This window comes from Gossypium hirsutum, chromosome D06 (genome assembly GCF_007990345.1).
Source record: "Gossypium hirsutum isolate 1008001.06 chromosome D06, Gossypium_hirsutum_v2.1, whole genome shotgun sequence".
NCBI classification, from domain to species: Eukaryota; Viridiplantae; Streptophyta; class Magnoliopsida; order Malvales; family Malvaceae; genus Gossypium; species Gossypium hirsutum.
The window spans coordinates 5,956,551-5,979,472 of record NC_053442.1 but is presented as its reverse complement, the minus strand read 5'-3'; the positions used below and the strand labels follow the sequence as shown (position 1 = coordinate 5,979,472).

The following is a 22,922-nucleotide window of genomic DNA, read 5'->3' as shown; positions in this document are numbered from 1 at the left end:
AGAAGAGAGTGGTAAAGGGAAAAAGAAAGAAAAAAAAATAGAAGCTGAATAGAGAGAGGGAATGAGAAAGAGAAAGAGAAGGAAAAATAAATAAATAGAAATTGTATTTTTAATTTTATTTTTGTAATGTATTATTTGGTTAAAAAGAGCTATTAAGGTATGTTTGTATTTATTTTATATTTTTATTCATTCATAAGTTATTTTTAATGTTTATTGAAGTAAAAAAGCCTATTTATGTTATGTATAAAGAATGTTTTATTTTCTATGTAATTTATTTGTTATGTGTGTTTTAGGTTTATTAGATTTATTTTTTATATAATTTATTTGGCATGTTATTTTTATTATTTTAATATAATTTTTTTTTTATTTTTTTATGTAGGTAAAAGATGTGACCATTGAGATGTAATTTGTGAATGGGACCATTGAGTTGAAATTTATGAGATAAATTAGGAATAATAATTTACATGTTCTAATTTTTTTAGATTTTATAATTGGAAATAAGAGTTTATGTTTTTAAATTTTATTTTATGTTTTTTATAAATATTATAAATGAAATTTCTTTTGAATCCTTCTATGAAAAAAAATTATATTTTCTTGATAATAATTAAGTTGGCATGTATTATATATATTATATTTTAAACCAATACACTTTACTTATTATCATTTTAAAATAATAATAACAATATTCGTATTTATTATGTTGAGACAGTTTATGTTATATTTTTGTTATATTTTTTATTGGTATGTTATTTTTATTATTTTAATATAATTTTTATTATTTTTTATGTAGGTAAAAGATTAGACCATTGAGATGGAATTGGTGAATGAGACTATTGAGTTGGAGTTTGAATTCGAATTTATAAGATATATTTATTTTGTTAATGTAGTATAGCAAAAAATATGATGTGGGCAAAACTGTTTGATATTTTTTGTAATTAAAAGCAATATATAAAATTTAGGTATTTTGATAAATATTTAAAATGCATCAAACTTAGAAATTAATTATCGAAATTTGTTTTGAAATTGTAGGTATCGAAATGGGTTTATTGATTAAGAACGATTATCACATATAAAACACAGCTAATAATATGGTAATATATTGTTATTTGTTAATTACAGGTCCCCTTAAAAAAAGTTCTACGTCATTTACGGAAATAAATTATATTATAATAATTATTTTCTGTAATTTAATAGTGTCAGGGCCCGTACCGCGCATTGAGGGTTTGGGTGAATGGTTTAAGATATCACTCAAATGAACAACTGATGTCATACTTGGAGTTATCCAGATTCAGGTCAGCAGCATTAATTTGAACGTTTGATTTGTGGTATGATTTAATATCCGCATTGATCGAGTGTTGGCGCTCGGAAACCCACACTTTTCATTTGTCGTGTGGGGAGTACACTGTCACTCTAGAGGATGTTGCATTGGCTCCCAATCGACGGGAGTGCCATAACGGGCATAAGTACGAAACCTGAGCCTGATGTCCTTTGTTATAGCCTACTAGGAGTCTCGCCTAATGATGCTGAGTCCAAATTTACGGGTTTGAGATTTTCATAGCTGAAAGCTAATTTTGAGCATTTATCAATTAATGCCACTAAGTAGGAGGTGATGTGCCCAGCTCCAGTGTACATTATGCATATTATAGAGGGTGTATTGATGTCGGATGTGAACAACAACAGGGTTCATTTGATGTATTTACCTCTATTAACTGATTTGCAGAATGTTCGCTCGTATGGTTGGGGTTCCGCAGTTCTGGCTATGTTGTATCGTGAGCTTTTTCGGACGACAAAGCCTGATGCCTTAGACATAGGCGGATGCCTCATGTTGCTGCAATTATGGGCTTTTTGATGTCATTCTTAGCATTGGTTAGGCATCAAGCATACGTATTTCCACTAGTGAACAGGTGATAAAATTTTACTTATTATAGTAATTAATTGACATTTTTTTTGCTAATGATACTATTCTAACGATACTATTCTAACATGTAATTTGTTTTCGTAGATGGAGTAGCAATCCTGGTATTGGGAGGTCATACACTGTCCCGATATATCGTCTGATGATTGAACAACATGCAGAGGAAGGGGTAAGTTATTTCAATATTCGTGACATGTAATTACTATATCCTACTTGAACCGTGTTAAATTTTAACCATGTTATTAATTGTGCAGTTCATCTGGATGCCATATTGAAGATAAAAAATTACGACTGTTATACCCTCATCTGCCCACATTCAGTCACACCTGTGGTGTATTAACGCACAAATTATTAATTTCCAAACAGCCGAGTGGTATAACGGGGATCGAGTACTCCAGCAGTTTGGTTGCATCTAGTATATCTCGGCTCCACCAATACAGTTGGAGAAGATTCATGGGATTAACAAAAGAGGAAAACATTGAAATAATTGGGGGTTGTGCACTAGAAATATATTACATTCTGGGATAATTGGATGGCGCGGAGACCTCAGATGAATATTTATTTCGATTTGCAAACATCGTTAGAGTACATACAATGGTACTCTAGTACGAGAAAACCATATTTACTTGGTGGGTAGTCGATTAGAGTCCCCCCGCACATGCATCGACTTAGGGCATATGAGCCAGAGCCCGAGCGGTTGCATACACATTCCGGGGATAGTTCTTATCATCCGGAGTTGCATGTCAATGACTATTTCTCGAGCTCGTCAGGACACAGACATTATTCCAGGTTTGATATCTCAAGTCTAGTACCACAGTAGTACAACACTCATCCTAGCCCGTATCTACCGCATTACTCCACTCTTTTCGAGTTGTATCCACCGCAATACAACACTCTTCCTAGCTCAAGTTCATCGATAGCGTTCGAGGCATATGATTTTTCTTATGTGTTTCGCACACTCCCACTTGCGACTGAAGAGAATGTTGATTGACGTGATCACTCATGTAACAACTCGTTTTCAGTTAAATCGAAATAGTAGTTTCGGGACCACAAATCCGAGTCGGAAAGGAAAATTATTTTAATAATATTACATGGTCTACATTATGATAGGGATGTCGTATGAAAATTTTACTGCTTACATGTTTAATTGATAAAATGACCAAATCGTATAAAATGCAAAAGTTAAGTTCTAGTAGCTATAAGTATCAAATAGCTATGGAATTCAAAATTAGAGGTCCTTATATGATAAATAGACCATTAAGATGATTTAATAGATAAGTATGATGATTCAACCATGGAAAAATTGATTAAAGAAAATGATTAAATTGGAAAGTAAAAATAATAAAAGATTATAAGTATTTAAGTAATGAAAAATATCATCATATTATCATCTTTCCCAAATCATTTTACATGGAAACCCTGGTTAGAAGAGCTTGAAGGTAGCAAGCTTATTTGGCTCAAATAGGTGAGTATTCAAGTCCCGTTTTTAGTAATTTTTATGCTTCCGAGATCGTAAAAGCTTAATTTAACTATTTCGGGGATTAATTTGCAAAGTTATTAAGGTATTAATGTTTTTCCATGGATGAGTATGATGAATTTTAAAGTTTTATGGTAGAAAAAGAAAGGTTATTGATAGATGAACAACTTTTGTAAAGTGAATTTTGATGAAATTGTAATTTAGGGACTACATTGTAAAGATGTAAAATTCATAGAAAAATTCTAAATTTTATGAATTACATGGGCTGCAAATGTTACATATAAAAATCGATTACGCTTGGAATAAGGATTAAATTGCATGAATTTCATTTTCCGAGCCTAGGGATGAAATCGTAATTAATTAAAAGTATATGGACAAAATGATATTTTTGCCTAAGATGTGAAATGGACTGAATTGATTATGAATTGATGTTAAATTCATTCGTATAGATCCGGATAGATAAAAAAATGGAGTTAGATCGTGGAAAAGAAAAAGTGTCGGATTAGTAGATTTTGAGTACACGAACGATTGTCGAAGTAAGTTCATGTAACTAAATTGAGAATTTATATGTGTTAAATTGAATTGTATGTATGTGATTGTATTATTGTCATGTATATGAAAATATTCACATATCCGATAGTGACCGATAAATATAAAGTTCCATTTGAATATATGAAATTCAATTGGAAGCAGGGTTCCCGAATTGGTTGTGGTCCTTCATATGTTATGGACACACCACAATTCGAAAGAGCATCCCGTTATAAGTCCTCTCGAGCTTCTCGCTATATGGTTCCTACGAGCTTCCGGTTAATAGCTCTTCGGAGCATCTCGATTGGATGTGATTCTACATATGTTGTAGATACACCACAACTCTTATGAGCGTTCTGATATATGGCTCTTCGTGAGCTTCCTGATTAAAGGCTCTTTATGAGCTTCCTGATTAATTGCTCTATGGAGCTTCCCGATATGGCTCGCTTGAACTTCCCAATATATGGTTATTTGGAGCTTCCTGATTAATAGCTCTTTAGAGCTACCCGTTATTGGCTAGCATGAGCTTCCTGATATGGCTCTTACGAGCTTCTTATTATACAACCTGGATAAGCTTCCCGTTATATGGTTCACACGAGCTTCCTGTTATATGGCTCGAGAGAGGGCTTCTTGATTATATGCTTTAACAAGCACTCTCGAATATGAATTAAATGATTACAGATTCATACACTTTGAGTGTATTACCGTGTATCCATCGATATTTGAAATGATTCAACGAACAAAGTTCTGATATAAGTTAAGATGAATTCTGAATGAGATATTACCTGTACACACCTGAAAACACGGGGAAATTTAATATTTGATAAGCTCATCCCTGATTATTTTGATATTCTTACGAAATACATGACTAACATGTTGATTGAAGTTGTGTGTTTAGGCTATTAGCCAAATTGCTTGGATGCATTTTTGTATGTTTACCTTAAATGTAAATGAATAGTAAGTTTATTTCCTATTATACGAACATACTAAGCATTAAATGTTTACTCTGTTTTATTTTTCTTTGTTCTATAGTAATTCAGAAGCTCGTTGGGTTGGAAGCTTGGTGGAGATATCATCACACTATCCACCAGCTCATCTCGGATATTTAATAAATCAACATTGGTTATAATGGCATGTATAGGTTAACTTGGCCAATGTTGGCATATAAATGTTTTTGATGTAAATAGCCATTGGAATGACTTGTGATGAATGTGTTTTGATATATATATATGAGATAATGTCATGCATAAGACTTGATATTGGCTTGATTTGGATGTATTGTATTGAGTTGAGAATATATTTAAGTGTTTTATGTAGGTGGAAGGTAAATTTGGGTGAGGATTAAGGCTTAGAAATGACCTTATTTTGACTACACGGGTAGAGACACGGGCGTGTGTCTCAGCCGTGTTTGACATACGGCTTAGCACATGGGCATGTGTTTTGGCCGTGTGTCCCCTGCATCTTAAAAATTTTAAAACAAAATACTAAAAAATGATCACACGACTTGGCACATAGGCGTGTGGCTTGGCCGTGTGACCCTTGCACCTATTTAATGCAAATTTTCATATTCACATGGCCTAGCACATGTACGTGTGGCTTGGCCGTGTGACCCAAGTTAAAGAGTTACACGGGTATGCACACGGGTTGGGACACTGCCATGTGCCCTATTTCAAATATGCACATGGCCTAAGATACGGGCGTGTCTCTTGGTCATGTGAACCACATGTCCTAACCACATGGGCATTAAAAATCACTTCATTTTTACACCGAATTTATTCTAACACTTTTTTTTTGAAATTTCAACTGAGATTAATAAAATAAAATGGCCAAATAGGCTAGTAGTCCAGAATTAGCAAACTTACAGCAAAACTAAGAAAAGAAACATCACAGACCTTTAACGAAGTGGCCCAAACACTCAAAAGTAATCAAATAAATTTAACCCTAAGGAAAAAAAACCAAAAAATAATGAAAAAGAAAAATAGAATGCTTCTAGAAATCTCAGTTGAATAGGAAACAGCTGGCCTTCTTTAATTTTTCCATTTCCCATAACTGGCACAGCCTTTTATAATAGCAGATTTCTCATATCTTTTTACCTTCTGCTACTCCACCCAAAAGTCACATCTTTTCTCTCAATCTTGAAATCTTGGGCTCACCCTTACTCCTGCTCGTCGAATGGTAGTCGGAATCGCCCCTTCCAGGTAATGTCCTTCTCCTTTCCTTAATGCTTCTGTTGCAACCGCATGAGCATAAAAATTTTCTGTTCTAGAGATAAAACTAAAACCGATACTGTTAAAACTAGTTTTAATCTCTTGAATATCATTGATGATTGCTCCGATGACCGATCTGTCTTGTTCTGAACTTTGGCACTTTTTGATGATCGTTTTTGAATCACCTAATATTTGTAAATCCTTAAACCCCATAGACCTTCCTAACTCTAAGGCTTGTAACCTTGCATGTGCCTCTGCCGCGAATGGAGTTGCTATGTTGGTATGAATAACTGATTTTGAGACCAAAATCTCCCCTCCCTCGCCTCGAACAATCAATCTCGAAGCAGATCTTGCATGTTGATGATCAAATGCCGCATTAAAGTAAACTGATCTGCTCATTCTACTCACTTCAGTTCTTGAATCACCATTTCCAGCCAATATAAGTTTCTTTTCCTCCACTCCTCTTAGTTCGAAAATAAAGTCTGAAATTTTAAAAGAGATGTCTTTGCTTGTTGATTGTCTATTTTCATAAACAAATCTGTTCCTGCTTGTCCAGATGATTCAAAGCTCGTAACAAAAAAGACGACACTGTTCATTTGATCCACGACAGAAAACCCATGTAAGCCAGTTCCAAAAAGTATCTTCAGTATTATTGAGAATCCACGATAACTGTATGAGTCTCCAAACTTCTTTTGTTGTAGGACATCCACAAAAAATATGGTTACAATCCTCCTCTTTCAGATTGCATCGAGGACATCGAGCATCTGCAACTGTTCTTTTGATCTTTAGATTAGCAAAATTAGGAATATAATTCCAAGAGATTCCCAATATTGTAATTTTAATTTTCGGGAGGATTTGTAAATTCCATAATTTTTTGTAAAAAGCTTTAGTCTCGGTCTGTAAATTAATAGGATTTTGAATACCCTCCTGTAATAGTGTGTAGGCACTTCGAACCGAAAAATTACCAGAAGGCTCGCCTCTCCAGACTTGGAAATCTTCACTTGCTGACATTGCCAATAGAATCTGCAAAATCTTCTTAGCAACTTCCGCATTGAAGGTATTAGAAATTATATCATCTTTCCACTTTCTGTTTACTGAATCAATCAAATCCGAAACTAATGTAAAATCCCATTTCTTTGATGATTTTGCAATCTATCTTCTTCGTTGCCCGAAATCCAGAGGTCCTCCCAAACAGAAATACGATCCCCTTTGCCAACCCTCCAGCACAGACCTTTTTCCAGAATACCTTTTGCCGATCAGATACTCTTCCAAGTAAGCGAAGGTAAATTACCTAATTGAGCATTTAGAAAACACGTATTCGGATAGTACTTAGCTTTCAACACTCGGGCTAACAAAGAATCTGGAAAATTAATAAGACGCCAACCCTGTTTAGCTAATAATGCAATATTAAATTTATCAAGTTTTCTAAAACCAAGGCCCCCTGCTTCTTTCAAAACACACACATCCTTCCACGTACACCAATGAATACCCTTCGTTCCCTAATTTTCCCCCACTAGAATCTGGCTATTATTCCTTCCAGTTCGTTACATAGAGATTTAGGAAGTAGAAAACACGCCATAGAATAGGTTGGAATGGATTGTAAAACTGCCTTAATAAAAACCTCTTTTCCACCCTGAGAAAGATACTTAACACTCAAATTGTCTATTCTTTGTTTTAATTTGTCCTTCAAATTTTGAAAAGCTACTTTCTTTCCTCTACCCACTAAATTTGGAAGTCCTAAATACCTTTCTGGATTATTTGAGCTTCGAACCCCAATCATCCAAGTAATTACCCTCCTTTCATCCTCCTGCGTATTTGTACTGAAAAAATTGAGGATTTATTATAATTAACACATTGACCCGAATTTAGCTCATATTCCTTTAAGATATTCTTCAATTCAGCAGCTCCTCTCTCTGTAGCTTCTCCAAATAGAATACAATCATCCGCAAATAACAAATGTGAAATCTGCGGACCATTTCTACTCACCTTCACTCATCGAAATGAGTTTCCTTCCGTTTCTTGCCTTAGGAGACTAGAAAGTCCTTCTTCACAAAAAAATAAAAATAAAAATGGGCTCAAAGGATCTCATTGTCTAAGACCTCTAGACAAAAAAATCTTTCTCCAATGACACCATTAAGAACCACTGAATATGATACTGTTGAAACACATTTCTTCAACATGTCAACCCACTCCGTATCGAACCCTAATTTCTTTATTATTTTTTCAACAAAGCCCCATTCCACCCTATAATATGCCTTACTCATATCTAATTTCACTGCCATAAGCCCTTTTTTTCCTAACCTTTTATTCTTCAAAGAATGAAGAAATTCATAGGCTAATAGAACATTATCGCTAATAAGTCTCCCAGGAACAAAAGCACTTTGAGCTAAAATCAATACATCTATTCATCACAAGCCGGAGACAATTCGCGATAACTTTGGCCACCAATTTATAAAGCACATTAGATAAACTAATTGGTCTGAAATTGGTAATATTCAAAGGATTTGAAATTTTAGGAATTAAAATTATATTCATTTTATTAATTTTACTGACACCCATACCTCCATTCAGTAGATTAAGGCAAAACGATGTAACTTCTTCTCCGATAAATGACCAGCACTTTTGATAGAAAAGAGCCAGAAATCCATCCTCCTCTGGTGCTTTTGTTGGGCCTAATTCAGCCAGTGCCTCACGTATCTCTTCTTTTGAATACCTTGCCTTCAATTTCAGATTATCCTCATCAAAGATGCATTGCTTAATTCCCGCCAAAATTCTATCATTATTCCCCCTTCTCCCAGCCGAGAACAACTTAAGGAAATACATTCTGGTAATATCCTCCATTTCTGAAAAGTCTTCTGTTTCCTCACCATCTTCTGATTGCATTAAAAATCACATAAACTAAAATATTTCAAATACACAAAAATGGAAAGCTTAAAATAAGCCACGAGTCTTTATATTGTAAATTTGGAATTTAGTCTTTATACTTTTACTTTTAAGAATTTAGTTTCTCTACTTTTCATAATTCGAAATTCAGGTCTAATTGTTAACATTATTAAAATTATTTTTGTCTAAATTCATGTTTATTACAACATTATTCTTTTAGTTACATTGCTATTATGTGAGTAATTTTTTATTTCAAAATGTCATACTAATAAAATTAGAAAAAAATTAGCAATATTAATAATTGAACTAAATTGAAAATTGAAAAATCGAGAGATTAAATTTCTAAAAATAAAATATAGGGATTAAATTTGAAATTTGTAAAGATTATAAGGACTAATGACATATTTTAATCAAATTAAAATGTTACTCTTGAATTTAATTAATAAAAACATATTTTGGTGCATCGGTTTAAAAACTAATTTAATAATTTTTAAAACAAATAATTCAATCCATCTACACGTAGGATACCTTAGAATTTTTCCAAAGCTGGAAAACACGTCAGCGCTGACTAGGAAAACAAAAAGAAATACAGGCCAGATAATAATATCTACACACACACGCAAGGGGGTTGTATCTCATCCTTTCAAACCAATATCCACATACCACGTGGTAAAATCAGGTGAGTACACGAAAATATGTATTGCGTCACCCACATCCTATCTAAACCCCACTTAAAATGAACCGTCCTCTCCTCCTTGCCCGCATAAAACGCGAATCTCTCTCTTATTATTTATTACCATAATAACATTTCCTTATCTTCCCATTTCTATTTCTATTTCTATTTCTATTTCGATCTCTTCCAAAGTTCCCAAAAAGAAACGAAGAACAACGCACACTTTGAAACAGATCTGAAAGCTGAACCACAATATACTGAAAACCCTACTCTTTAGTTACTTTCCTTTTTTGATTCTTCTGTTTCTTTTGCATGCAAAAGACTGGTAGTGGAGCTTGATTTTTAGGGTTAGGGTTTTGTGTTTACGAGGGGGCGGAGATAGGGTTAAGATTAGGGTTTAGGATAGGACTCCGGTTCGACGGTTATGGGATGCGAAGGGCGCGTTGGGGATTTGGGGAGCCCTATGCCACTGGCATAAGAAGATGATGGGTAGGAGTGCGGACGGAGGTTGCGGCACTGAGGAGAGGCCTTGCCGCCCAATTTCTAGTGTTTCCGGTCGGAGTCCGGCGCGGAAACCTGAGAATGCGTTGAAGCGATTGTCATTTGATGATGTCGGTGTCGATTTCTTTTCTCAGGCAGGTAAAGTTCTTTCTGAACGTTCCCCTTTTGATATACCTGAAGGTGGCTCCGTTTCCGAGTTGAGTGTGCCTACGCTGCCTAGTGGATTGGCAAGTTTGTTAAAGCAGGCTGATAGTAGGAAGAAGCATAAGAAGTCGCATTCTGTAGCGGACAAGAAGTCTTCGAAACAAAAGGAAAAGAAGCAAGGTGGAAGCATTTGGGTTGAAACAAAAGAGTATTTTAGGGACTTGGCATTACAGGATATTGACGCTTTGTTTAAGATTACACCGTCTAGCTCTTTAGCTGCCAGGAAGAAGTGTTTTATTATTCCGTATGTTGGCGATGAGCCGAGGGTGAATTTGAATTTGGATGCCGACGTGAGCGAGAAGGCAAGCGTGAGTTGTGGAGAGCATTTAAATGTTAGGAATGAAAATGGCGGTGTTGGAATAGAAGAGGAGAAGGTGGTGGTCGAGGAGGAGGCTGAGCAGTTAATGGAAATTGATAGTGTGGAAACGCAAGCTCAGTTTTCACTAAAGAAAGAAAGAGGATGTTCTGTTTCAGATTCATCTAGTGGCTTAGGGTGGCTTTTAGGGTCTAGGAGTAGGAGATTGACATCAGAGCGGCCTTCTAAGAAGAGGAAGCTCCTTGGAGATGATGACGGGCTGAAGAAGGTATTAGTCGCGTGTCAATGTGATGGGAATTCATCTTTATGTCATTTTTGTTGCACTGATGATACCAGAAAAGAATCGAACAGATTGGTTGTTTGCTGTTCTTGTAAGGTTGCTGTTCATCAAAAGTGTTATGGTGTCCAAAATGACGTTGATAGTTCTTGGTTATGTTCTTGGTGTAAACAGAAAAATGATAGCAATGATGCCGGGAAACCCTGTGCACTTTGTCCAAAGCTGGGCGGTGCTTTAAAGCCCATCCAAAAGAGTGATGAAAATAGTGGGTCTGTGGAATTTGCTCACATGTTTTGTTCGATCTGGATGCCTGAGGTTTATGTAGAAGACTTGACAAAGATGGAACCAATTATTAATGTGGGAGAAGTAAAGGGAACTAGAAAGAAATTAGTCTGTAATGTGTGCAGGGTGAAGTATGGTGCTTGTGTCCCATGCAGTCATGGTATGTTTGTTGCTACCTTTTCCTTTAGATCACATTTCTTCTCTTTTTCTGGTTGGTGCACAACGAGAACGTCCTTTTATTCAAATCTTTGGTTACTTTTGACATCCATTAGTATAGACATTTGCAATTGTAAAACATGTTCTTTGAAGTGCTTCCTATCAAGCATGATGGCTTAAATAAAAGAAGATTTTTTTTGCCATGGTATCACCTAAGTAGATGCTTCTTGTTATTAGAAAATGCCTTTGTTTCCTGTATTTACTGTTTATACAAATAATTTCCGCATGCTCTCTTTTCCCGTATTTTAACAGAAATTGATATAGTGTGTTTGAAACACAGTAAGTTGGATGATTCGAATTAAAGAGCCTATCTAAAACATTTGCCCTTTCTGTTAAGGGTGAATGATTGCTTTGCTGCCTTTTGTGCTAGATTGATCTCACTTTTTCATCCCCTGGCGAGTTCTTCTGGTTCCATATTTTGATGCAGCAATTTGTTCCACAGTTATGAAATAGTCTCATCATTTAATTGTATCAAAGTATCTGCATGATGAATTTCTGCTAGAGAGAAGATATACTTGTCTACAACATTTGTTGCTTTTTCATTGTCAGGAATATTATCAGTGGCAGTTGGAAAATAAACTTAGATATTTCTCATAAAAAGAGTGGGTGTGAGGCTAGATGTTTAATTTTGAGGTTGTAATGTTTTGCTTACAAACAAGAAAAATGGTAACTTAAGGCCTTGTGGTGCGAGACTTGTTTAGTAGCTGTGGTATTTAAATATCCAGCTTTCTGGCTTTCCATGCTTCTTGGCAGCTTTTGGTTTATTGTTTACACCCATGTGGTATAGAATTTGGTAAAGCTTGATTAGAATCGCTGTTTCTGGAATCTTTATTTATAGAAAGTTTGCGTTCCTTTTTGTGTTTTGAATGTGGGGAAACAGATAAGCCACTTATTGGATGTGCAATTGCAGAATTTATTCTCATATAACGTGAATTACTTGGAATGGAGCTTCTAGAAGTAGGATGTTTGATGGAAAATATTCACCAACTTCTCTGGGTATTATCTTCCATTGTTAATTTTGTAACTCTTCCCCTCTTCCTGTAAAGTATTGTTTGGTTTGAGTAGTTTTTGAGAGTACTATGAAGAAGGAAGCAATGTAATTTGGCATTCCGCCTTGGACATATGAGGAAGAAAGATGCAAGAAAGAGAATGAAACAAACATGATGAGGATTGGAGAAAATTCGAATGTTAATAAGAAACAATAGATAAAATATTTAAAAGTTGAGTTAAAAGTTGAAAATTCAATCATGCAACTACTTTCACCTTGTTTCTTTGGTCAACTACTTTGTCTTTTTCTTTTGCTGGTTTGGTTTATTTTGTTTCATTTTTACATATTTTAGATCAATTAGGATACTTGGGCATCAGTTTATCTACTTTTATTGGCCAACAAGTTGCTTGATTATTTGTAGGATTTTACTTTCTTTTAAATACTCAGAACCAAAACATTAATAATACATGTTCCTTTCATAAAAAATGTCAAATAATGGAAGGGTAATTTGGATGAATTCCTCTGTTCTGCCTCTATCCTCATTGCAGATCCTTTATAACCATATCACTCTATCCGGGATTCCAAATAGTTGACATTTCAGACACATACATACCCTTAGGAACTGCTTATGCTGATATTTTGAGGTTTTTGCTGAAGATCTTTTGGTTTGTTTACACGGGATCGGAAGGGTATCACCAAACCTATACACGACCCTGAGCTAGTTAGGAAGTGTAATGTTTGTGATCTCAAAACTTCCACCGTTGTTTGTGGGTTCTTGCCCCTGAAATCTGCTTTGGTGCCTTGAATTCCCGTTGACAGTTGCTTTTCTCTGGGGTATAATAACTGTTGTCAGGGATTTAAGGAACTGAAGGGTGAGTAGCATTTGATAAATTCCCTCATTCTGGTTTGAGTCCAATCATTATATTTTTGTTTTCTGTTGGAAGCTGAAACTGATGCTTCTGAGTTTCAAAGGGACTGTACTGAGGTCACGGATTAATTTTCCTTATTGTAGAGCACTGCAAGAACTCCCTGAAGGAAAGCATGCTTATGCTTTTCCGGATTGCAATGTGTTTTTATGTTATTATGTGTCATGTAAACATTAGATTTACATGGTATATTTACCTCCCATGTCCTTAATATCTGTTTTTCTTTTTGTTTTGTTATACTAATCATGTATGTATCCCGCAGCATAGTTAATGGTTTATCAAGTAATGCAGTTCTGAGAAAAAACTAAAATGATCTTGACGTAAACAATCACCTAGATTTTATCTTTCATGATGTTGGGGACCTAGCTGCAATTGAACAATTTTTGCTAACTTAATTAGTGTGCCACTTTAAGGCTGAAATATTTGCTGTCCTTTCATGTTTGTTTTCTGTTGTTTATTAATCCTCTATTTTGAACATGTATATAATGCTTTGACTTGTGATGGATGCTTTTTTTGGGTGTTTTTTTCAGGCACTTGCAGAAACTCATTCCATCCTCTATGTGCAAGAGAAGCCGGGCATAGAATGGAAGTTTGGGCAAGATACGGGTGTGATAATGTAATTCTTTTTTTTTTCCCTTCTTTTTTGTGGAGTTGTTTTGCTATTATTGATTAGCAGTGACTTTGCTCTTATTTTAGGTTTTCTCATCATAAATCTTCAGCTATTCTTAGTGTTTTTACAGATCGAGATGCGGGCATTTTGTTCTAAGCATTCAGAAATCCGGAATAACAGCAGTTCCCCACAACTTGGAGAACTTTGTGCAGCTGCTAATGACTTTTCTATAGCCAACCAGTTCTCTCCAACATCTATGGAAAAATCTCAAAATTTAAAAATTGGCCATAAAGATGAAGACAAAATTACAGTGGACATACATGATCCAGATGACAACTCTGATAAATCTGGTGATGGTGAATTGCAAGAGATAGGCTTCTTTGATACCAGATTAGATGCCCGAGTTTTGTCAGAATACGGTGACTTGCAGCAACTTGTTGACATGGGGCTGCTGGAGAGGAGCAATATAAATGATCATGACCCATCTGACCCCCATAATTTTGCACTGGTTTTGAAGAAGGTAGCTAGTCCAGTACGCAAAGGATTTGTAGTTTTTTTCTCAATGTTTGGAAAGCCACAGATTATTATTTGACTCACAATCTACAATTTATGCAGCTGATTGCCCGAGGAAAAGTCAATGTAAAAGATTTAGCATTGGAGATTGGACTCTCGGATGACTCTTTGAGTGCTTCATTAGATGTAATAATACCTACAATCATGTGCTTCCTTATCCCCAAATTGTTTTTTGCAAATCAGTTTTAGCTATCATTTTGTGCTTTTATCTTCCTTTAATTTTCTTTAATGTTACTTTTGGTCCTTCTTTCTTCAGGGTGATAGCTTGACACCCGACTTGCAAGGCAAATTAATTAAATGGCTCAAAAATCATGCTTATATGGGCTCTTCCCCCAAAAAGTTAAAAGTTAAGATGAAGCCTTTGATGTCATCCAAGGATGAGACTGGAGCAACTGATGGTTATGACGATATAATGGACTTTATGTCTGATATACCAAATCCTGTTGCTGTTAAGTCTGTGCCTCCTCGGAGAAGAACCAAGAGCAATGCGAGGATTTTGAGGGACAATGAAGTAATATGCTCATCAGATGAAATTATTAATGACAATGGTTTAGTGATGGATAAAGTTATGGTTGATAGACTTGCCAAGGAAGAAATATATGATTTAAGTGAAGCATCCATTCTCGATGCCATTGGAAAGGTTAGATATCAATTTTTAATATTAGCTCCAAGGTCTTTTGACAAGTTAACTTTTAATCCTTTTAATTGATTATAATGTTAGAATTGTCTTTGAACCAACATTTACATCTTATGTTTTCTTATTGTTGCTAATAATTGCTGGGTGTATTAATTCCATGGGTTTTTCTTCATGATTGGTATCTTTTCCTCATTTATTATGTACATTGGTTGCTGACTAGTAGCATTTTAGGTGCTTTTTTCTTTTAGAGCCCATTTTCTGTGCTGTTGGGCTGTTTCCATTTAACTAGATGTTTTTAGTCATTGACATTGATTATACTTCAAACAACTTTTGTGCATATTGCTTTATGCTTATGCATCCTTTCTCTTTTTTATTTTTTTTGTTTGTTTGTTTGGAGGTTTGGGGGGGGGGGATAAGTTTTATGGAGTTGGTTTAGTTGAGGGTGCACAAGGGATACTTTGTTTTTGTTTTAGTCGTCTGGTTTATTTTAGCTCCTCCCCTTGTAACATAGAGCCCCTTCTCTTCCTATTGCTTTGACTTAGAATTTGTTTAGTGTTTAGATATTCCCTTTATGTATGATATGATCTCCCCAATCAAATTTGTCCTAATTGTGTCTTCCATTGTACGGATGGACGTTGTAGTCTATAGTATGATTCTAGAAAGTTGCTTGCTGGTGCTGCTTTTGAGTAGATACGTTCCTGCTTACAAATCTATTCTGCTCCCTGTGATTCCTTTTTGTCCATCAATTTGAGTTTTAGAGAGAGTTGGTCTGCCCCACCTGTTAAAGTGCAATAGTTGTGAAAGTGAAGAGTTTCCTTGTGATGTATAAAACTATTATATTAATATGAACATTGAATGATGAATTACAGAGGATATACTTTGAGAAAATTTTATGTTTTATTTCATCTTAAGTGAAGCTGATGCTTACTTTTTCTTTTTATTGCAACTGTTTTTTTTCCTTTTAAGATGTGTTCATGTAATAATGATGTGCACTTTGTTTCTTTTAATGAATCAAAAAGTGCAAAAAAGAACTTGAAATGTTTAAGATAGTGCCCAAGTGCTTTAATTTCTCACTGATTTCTTCTTTCAATGTCTCAAGGTTTTATAGAAGAAACTGCTTTGGAAATAGTATGTTTATGCGCCTTTATCTAGTCATGTGTTCCTTCTATATCTGCTTTTATAGGTTTTATTTTATTTTATGCCCTTTCCTTATTTAGTTCCTCTCTTACCTTTTGTTTTCTTTTGCTTAAGTGGGTTTTTTTTTTCCATTTGTGTAGAATTCAGCCAAGCCTGATGATTCCCTGGACTCCTCAGACAGGCATTTGCCTGCATCTGAAGGTACTTATTTTTGAATTATTTTCTGTTATGTATGTAATACCCTTTGTCAAAATCATATTCTTGATCTGGTTCACAATTGTGGGTTAAGTAATGCACTCTCGTTCAAAGTGCTGGTATTTTGATATTTCAATCCTTTTCATGTATACTCTTGCATTTGTTCTTTCATTCTCTCTATTTTAATTCCAGGGGGCTTGTCTTTCAAATTTTTGGTTTGCAAGGAACATACTTGTAGGAAAATTGATTAATTTTCTTTTTCCTTTTTTCGGTGCTTTTGCTGCTAAAGTTCATGATGAGTTCCAAGAGAGAGTTTATGTGTCTAATCTGTTTATAGTGGCCAAAAGTTTTCCTTTTTCTTTTACTTTATGTCAGTCAAAGTGGGTTTACATGTTTCTGATTTTTATGTTGAAGTAGCGTATTATTAGCTTGCTTTATGAAATATTTACTTCTGTCCTGCATATGTTGCCAAAAGCTAGGCAGATGAAAGTCTATTTTCTAGATTTGTACTTATTTGTCTGTGAAATGCTTGGTTTTGTACTTTTTCTGTACTGTTTCGGGTTCTGATTTTCTTGATCTGGTATGTTCAGATTTTATTTTGGTTGCCATGCTACTTTATTCTAGAGATATGGCTTCCCTTGTAAATTTCTTTCTTGGTGATTTGGTTTGAGCTGATTGTTACACGGTTGGCTTCATATGCCATGATCAGTGTAAATAGACCATTGTTATTATTGTCGTGGTGTTCATGCATTATGCAGAACAGATTCACATGTTAAGGCTGGTAAGTCAATGAGTTGTTAGATAACTAACATTAAGGCTAGATCTTAGCATTTCTTATAGTCCTAACTTTTAGTTGAAGTATGACTCTGACATCACTTTGGAAGGATAAATTACAAAACGTTCTTGTAATAACTAACATTAAGGCTAGATCTTAGCATTTCTTATAGTCTTAGCATTTGTTCTTGCATGTTTACAAATATCCTCCCAAGGATTTTGTAAGACTATACACTTTCTAGTTTCTCCCTTAATTTGTTTTAAAAATAGTTGTTTACCTCCTGAAATTAGGAAGTAATATTTGACATTTGCTCTGAAGGTGAAACAAGTTCATGTTTTCAGAAATGTGGGGAAATTATAATTAGGCAATATGGTCAAAGGATTGTTTGTACAATATGAAATACCTTTGACAGCATCTCCTCTTCTTTTTGCCCCGAAGTTTCTGTTATTATGTTTTCTTCTAATGGGCATAGTGTATCAAATAATTTCTTGTCTCTAATGATTTTGATATAATTTGCATCTCTAACTTAAAATTTTATGATTGAACAGGAAATTCACCTGATCTCTTAAATGATGGCTTCTATGAAAGCAGTCGATCAGAGATGCCAGCAACTCCTGAGAAGATTACAGTAGCAACTTCAGAACAAGAAAGTTCCATTTTCCCAATTGTGAATCTCATGTAAGCTTTGTGAAAAGACATTTGTTAAATCTATAGGCTATAGGTCTCTCTCTCTTAATCGAATTGATGTTTGTTTATCGTTTACAGGAGCTTTTTTTCTATTTTGATGAGATATTTTCTTATTCTTTGATAATTTTGTATTGCAGAAGTGAAGAGTTTTCTAATTTTTATATCCACCCCTATATACGCAAGAAATTTCTTCAGATGCACGATAAATTTATTTGTAACAACAGAGTAGGCAAGTTTGAAGACGGAATGAACACATTAAATGAGTTGGATGGTAAGTTTCGTGTCATTAGTTAGTCTGCAGTTTCTTCTTTCTTTGTGCTAGTTGTTTTGGACACGTGACTCAGGTCTGACTAGCTGCACTTTGCCAGGTAAAAGGGTGAGAGATCGCTCTTGCTTGGTGGCTGCTTCTACCGGCAGTGTTTATTCTAGTCATGAAAGTGAACATCCCAAGTGCAATGAGAAGAGTAGTACACCTGATGGTTTAGATTTTTCTATTAAGGCTAGGAAATTGAGATCTCTCAAATTGTCTCCAAAGGATGAAGTGGAAGGGGAAATTATATATTATCAGGATAGATTAATGCACAAAATAATTACTAGAAATTGTGTTACAGGTATTCACATTTTCCGCTAGTGTTCTTTAGTGTGTCTGTTTGTGCTGTTTCACGCTGATTTATAACAATAGAACCTGTATTTTGTACGATGTTCTCCTTGCAGATAATCTGGTTTCTAGAGTTGCTAAAAGTCTACCGGTTGAGGTTGAAGCTGCAAGGGAACAAAGATGGGATGCTGTGCTTGCTAATCAATATCTTTATGATCTAAGAGAAGCAAAGAAGCAGGGCCGTAAAGAGAGAAGGCATAAGGAGGCACAAGCTGTATTGGCTGCTGCAACTGCTGCTGCAGCTGCTTCTTCCAGAAATTCACTATCAAGGAAAGATGGTGAAGATTCTAGTCAGCAAGAGGTTATTCTCATGATCTTTTTTCTTTCTATGAAATTTTCTCGTACCTCCAGATAAGCATGCAATTTTACTTTATTTACCTTTGTAGAATATATTGAAGCTGAATGCTTGTGTTGGGAGAGCTGGCATTAGCTTGCTGCAAAGATCAAAAGATGCTTGGGATGCTGTTCCACGAATTTCATCTGAGAAGTACTCTGATATCGTTCAGTCGGTGTCAGATTTTTCTAAAGAACATCCTAGGTCATGTGACATCTGCAGACGGTCTGAGACAGTACTAAATCCTATTTTAGTCTGTTCTGGATGCAAGGTTTTCTAGCTTGGAACCATTATTTTTTCTTTCCTAAATGGAAATTCTCTTCATCTGTTAGGGTTTTTGAGTTACTTCTTCTGCTTACAGGTTGCTGTTCACTTGGATTGCTATCGCAGTGTTAAGGAACCTTTGGGTCCTTGGTGTTGTGAATTATGTGAAGAATTGTTCTCATCAAGATCCTTCGAAGCTACATCTCTAAATTTTTGGGAGATATCTTATCCTGCTGTTCATTGTGGTTTATGTGGCGGTACTACCGGTGCTTTTAGGAAATCTGTGGATGGCCAGTGGCTACATGCTTTCTGTGCTGAGGTGATTTTTCCTTGCCCCTTGGTCATTAACATTTCATCTCTTATTCAATCAAATGAAATGAAGTAAACTTTTCCTACTATTTTGTAGTGGGTTCTTGAGTCAACATTCAGAAGGGGACAAGTAAATCCTGTAGAAGGAATGGTATGTATGCATGTTAAGGCATTAGGTACTTACTAATTTGAGAGTTTAATAGATCTTATTTAAATTTATATGGAAATGGAATATCAGGAGAAGGCTTCAAGGGGGGTTGACATTTGTTGTATATGCCATCGAAAGCATGGTGCATGCATAAAGGTGAGTTTTGTGGACATTTTCTTTCTTCTTTCTGAAAAGATATTTGTTTTTTGTACTTGGTATTTTCTACAAGTTGTTGCCTAAGATACTTTGTAGCTAAGCAGGTGTGGTTTTGTTCTTTGCAGTGTAGTTATAATCACTGTCAGACCACTTTTCATCCCTCCTGTGCTAGAAGCGCAGGCTTCTGTATGAATGTTATGCTTGCTGGTGGCAAATTCCAGCGCAATGCTTTTTGTGAAAAGCACAGTGTGGAACAGAGAGCAAAGGTCTAAATTTGACTTTTGTATAAAATTGTTGAATCGGTAGTTTTTGTTTATTTTTCCTTATCTGTTGAACAATTTCTGTAGGCTGAAACTCAGAAGCATGGAGTTGAAGAGTTGAAAAACGTGAAGCAAATTCGGGTAAGGGCATTCTTGTTTAGTTTTAGTTTTTTTGCCTTGCATTACTTTTGGTGTTACAACTTACATTATTGTATGAATCTGTGTGGATTCTCCTCTACAGGTTAAACTGGAGAGGTTACGCCTTCTTTGTGATAGAATCATCAAACGTGAAAAATTGAAGGTAGTTGTTAGAAATGGTAAAGCTATTTTCTTGTTTTGCTGATGTGATTGCTGCTTAGAGGGGGTTTTCTATTTGTACGTCTAAATATGAGAATGTGATTATGAATGTTTGCAGCGGGAGTTGGTTGTTTGCTCACATGAAATACTTGCACGCAAAAGAGATCATGTTACTCGTTCACTGCTTTTTCATAGTCCTTTTCATCCAGATGTTAGCTCAGAATCTGCAACAACTTCCCTCAAAGGTCACACAGATGGTTACAGATCATGCAGTGAATCGATGAGATCAGATGATATAACTGTAGACAGTACTCTTTCAGTTAAACACCAAATAAAGATTCCTGTGTCCGTGGAAAATGATCAAAGGACTGATGATAGTTCCACATCACAGAGCCTTTTTGTCCCAAAGCCAATTGATAGGGTTCGATTCTCTGGGAAGCAGATCCCTCATAGATATTCGCTTGCATCTCGTGACAGTTTAGATAATGCTGAAAGGAACTTAAAACTAAGGAAGGTATGGTTCTTTCTTTCTTTCCTTTTTTTGGAGTCGTTATTTGTTTCTCTCGCACGTGTGTGTACACACACAACCTAAAAATCTCGGCTGATGGTTGCCTTGTGGTGAATCTCAGCCAATTGAAACATTTGAAAAGGAGTTGGTAATGACATCAGATGAAGCATCGATGAAGAATTCACGGTTACCAAAAGGATATTGTTACGTACCCGTTGATTGTCTTCCTAAGGAGAAGCAGCACGCACAGGATGCTTGTTCTGATGGACAATTGGAGCACAATGGATAAGGCTGAGTCAATACCTGGATGTTTCGATTGCCTATGATGAGTGATGACCATCTATGCCACTTTATAACTGCATTCCACGCAGGTGACTTGCTTATCAGATTATGAAGGCGGTAACTAAGGTGGCAAAATCAGTGCTGAGATGTTGAGTGGGGGAGCTGCATTGTATGGTTGGTGATGGGGGTGGATACGAGGAGTTCTGGCTTCAGTTTTGTATATTCACAAACAGTTATAATCGTACAGTGGATGAGCGTTCATTCCATCATATCATGTTTTGGCAAGTCTTCAAGGTCAGGGTCTTAGGGATTGAGGATCGCAGATTGGTGATTTGTTTATTGTACCTCTTTTTAATACGGCGAAGGTACGTATTGCCCACAATGCGTGCTGTGTATAGGTATTCAGATATGTATTTAATGTCAACCTGCAAAGAAAATGGTGCCCAACTTGAGATCCATACAGGGATATGCCGATTCTTTCCTTTGGTTTATGATTATTTTCATCTGCTCTTGGTTTGTCGTCTTTAGCTGATCAGTGTTAAGGTAAAATCTAATAAAACCAAAATTTACAAGTACAAAATTTATATATCTATTTTTTCAGAACCAGAGGTGGAATTGTGCTGTTCCTTTAGAGTTGATATGAAATTGTTTTTGTTAACTAATGATACATGGTAATTTGTGTATTCTTGTTTATGTTAGGGTTTTTTTGTTATTATCATAGTTAAAGACTAATGATATTATATGTACAAATAATGGACATGTTATAATTATTTTATATGTATGTATGTATGTATGTATGTATGTATTCTTATCATGTTTGAAATTTTTTCCCTTGTATACTATAATCATGTCGAATCTCTTGAAATTATATTAGTCTCTATTTTCAAATCTTCCAACCCTGCGTGGATTTTTACTTTTATGTTGTTTGATCAAACTGTGTGGCGACTTTTTTCTATTTAAGTTTGTTTACTGATATTTAACTTTTCTCGTTTAGTGTCGGACGCTAATTTAATTAGTTAATGACGAAGATCTTTACTAAATAAATTATATTATTTTAAAAGTTTTTTTGTCATTTTATATTTTTTCATAAAAATAGAAATATAAATATAAAATTTGAACTAAAGTTTTTATGATTATTTTACTATTTAATCAAAATTTTAACATTTGAATGTCATTATTATAGAAATTTTGTTTTCCATCCATTCCATGTTTCTAATCATTTAGAGTACGTTTGGTTCGCTCTATTGGAATAGAGGGGTAATGGAATAGAGGCGTAATAGTAATTCAATTATTTGGTTGAATGTAATAGAATAGAGACGTAATAGTATTCTTGTGTTTGGTTGAATGGAATGGAGGTGTAATAGCACAAGGGAAAAAATTAAAATGACTAGAATGCCCTTAGCAGAAATTTGTTTTGTTAAATGATTATTGTTATTGTTATTAAATTTTAATAAGATTATTAATATCAATAATAAATAATTTAATCATATTTTAATATAATTATTATTAAATATATTTTAATTAAAATATATAATTTAATAAAATTCTTAATAATCAATATTCTTATATGAATTTGCTAAATCATAATATATGAAACTAGAAAATATAATTTAACATAATTATTATTAAATATATTTTAATTAAAATATATAATTTAATAAAATTCTTAATAATCAATATTCTTATATGAATTTACTAA

At 34.8% G+C, this 22,922-nt stretch overlaps 1 protein-coding gene across 2 annotated transcripts; it reads left to right on the top strand.

The window, feature by feature from the left end:
- The first annotated feature begins 9,743 nt into the window (after positions 1-9,743).
- Positions 9,744-21,885, top strand: LOC107918189 (uncharacterized). 2 transcript variants are annotated; one of them, XM_016847721.2, is made up of 19 exons: positions 9,744-11,423; positions 13,924-14,009; positions 14,134-14,523; positions 14,619-14,702; positions 14,833-15,216; positions 16,491-16,551; positions 17,869-17,998; positions 18,145-18,278; positions 18,376-18,618; positions 18,722-18,966; positions 19,052-19,270; positions 19,361-19,582; positions 19,670-19,723; positions 19,811-19,876; positions 20,002-20,142; positions 20,224-20,277; positions 20,378-20,437; positions 20,552-20,947; positions 21,063-21,885. In XM_016847721.2, exons 1-19 carry the CDS (start codon positions 10,166-10,168, stop codon positions 21,228-21,230), a joined length of 4,395 nt encoding a protein of 1,464 aa, XP_016703210.2. In that variant the 5' UTR covers positions 9,744-10,165; the 3' UTR covers positions 21,231-21,885. The 2 variants fall into 2 exon arrangements, with proteins under 2 accessions (XP_016703210.2, XP_040951080.1); XM_041095146.1 differs by having other exon boundaries at positions 14,113-14,523.
- Positions 21,886-22,922: the final 1,037 nt, after the last annotated feature.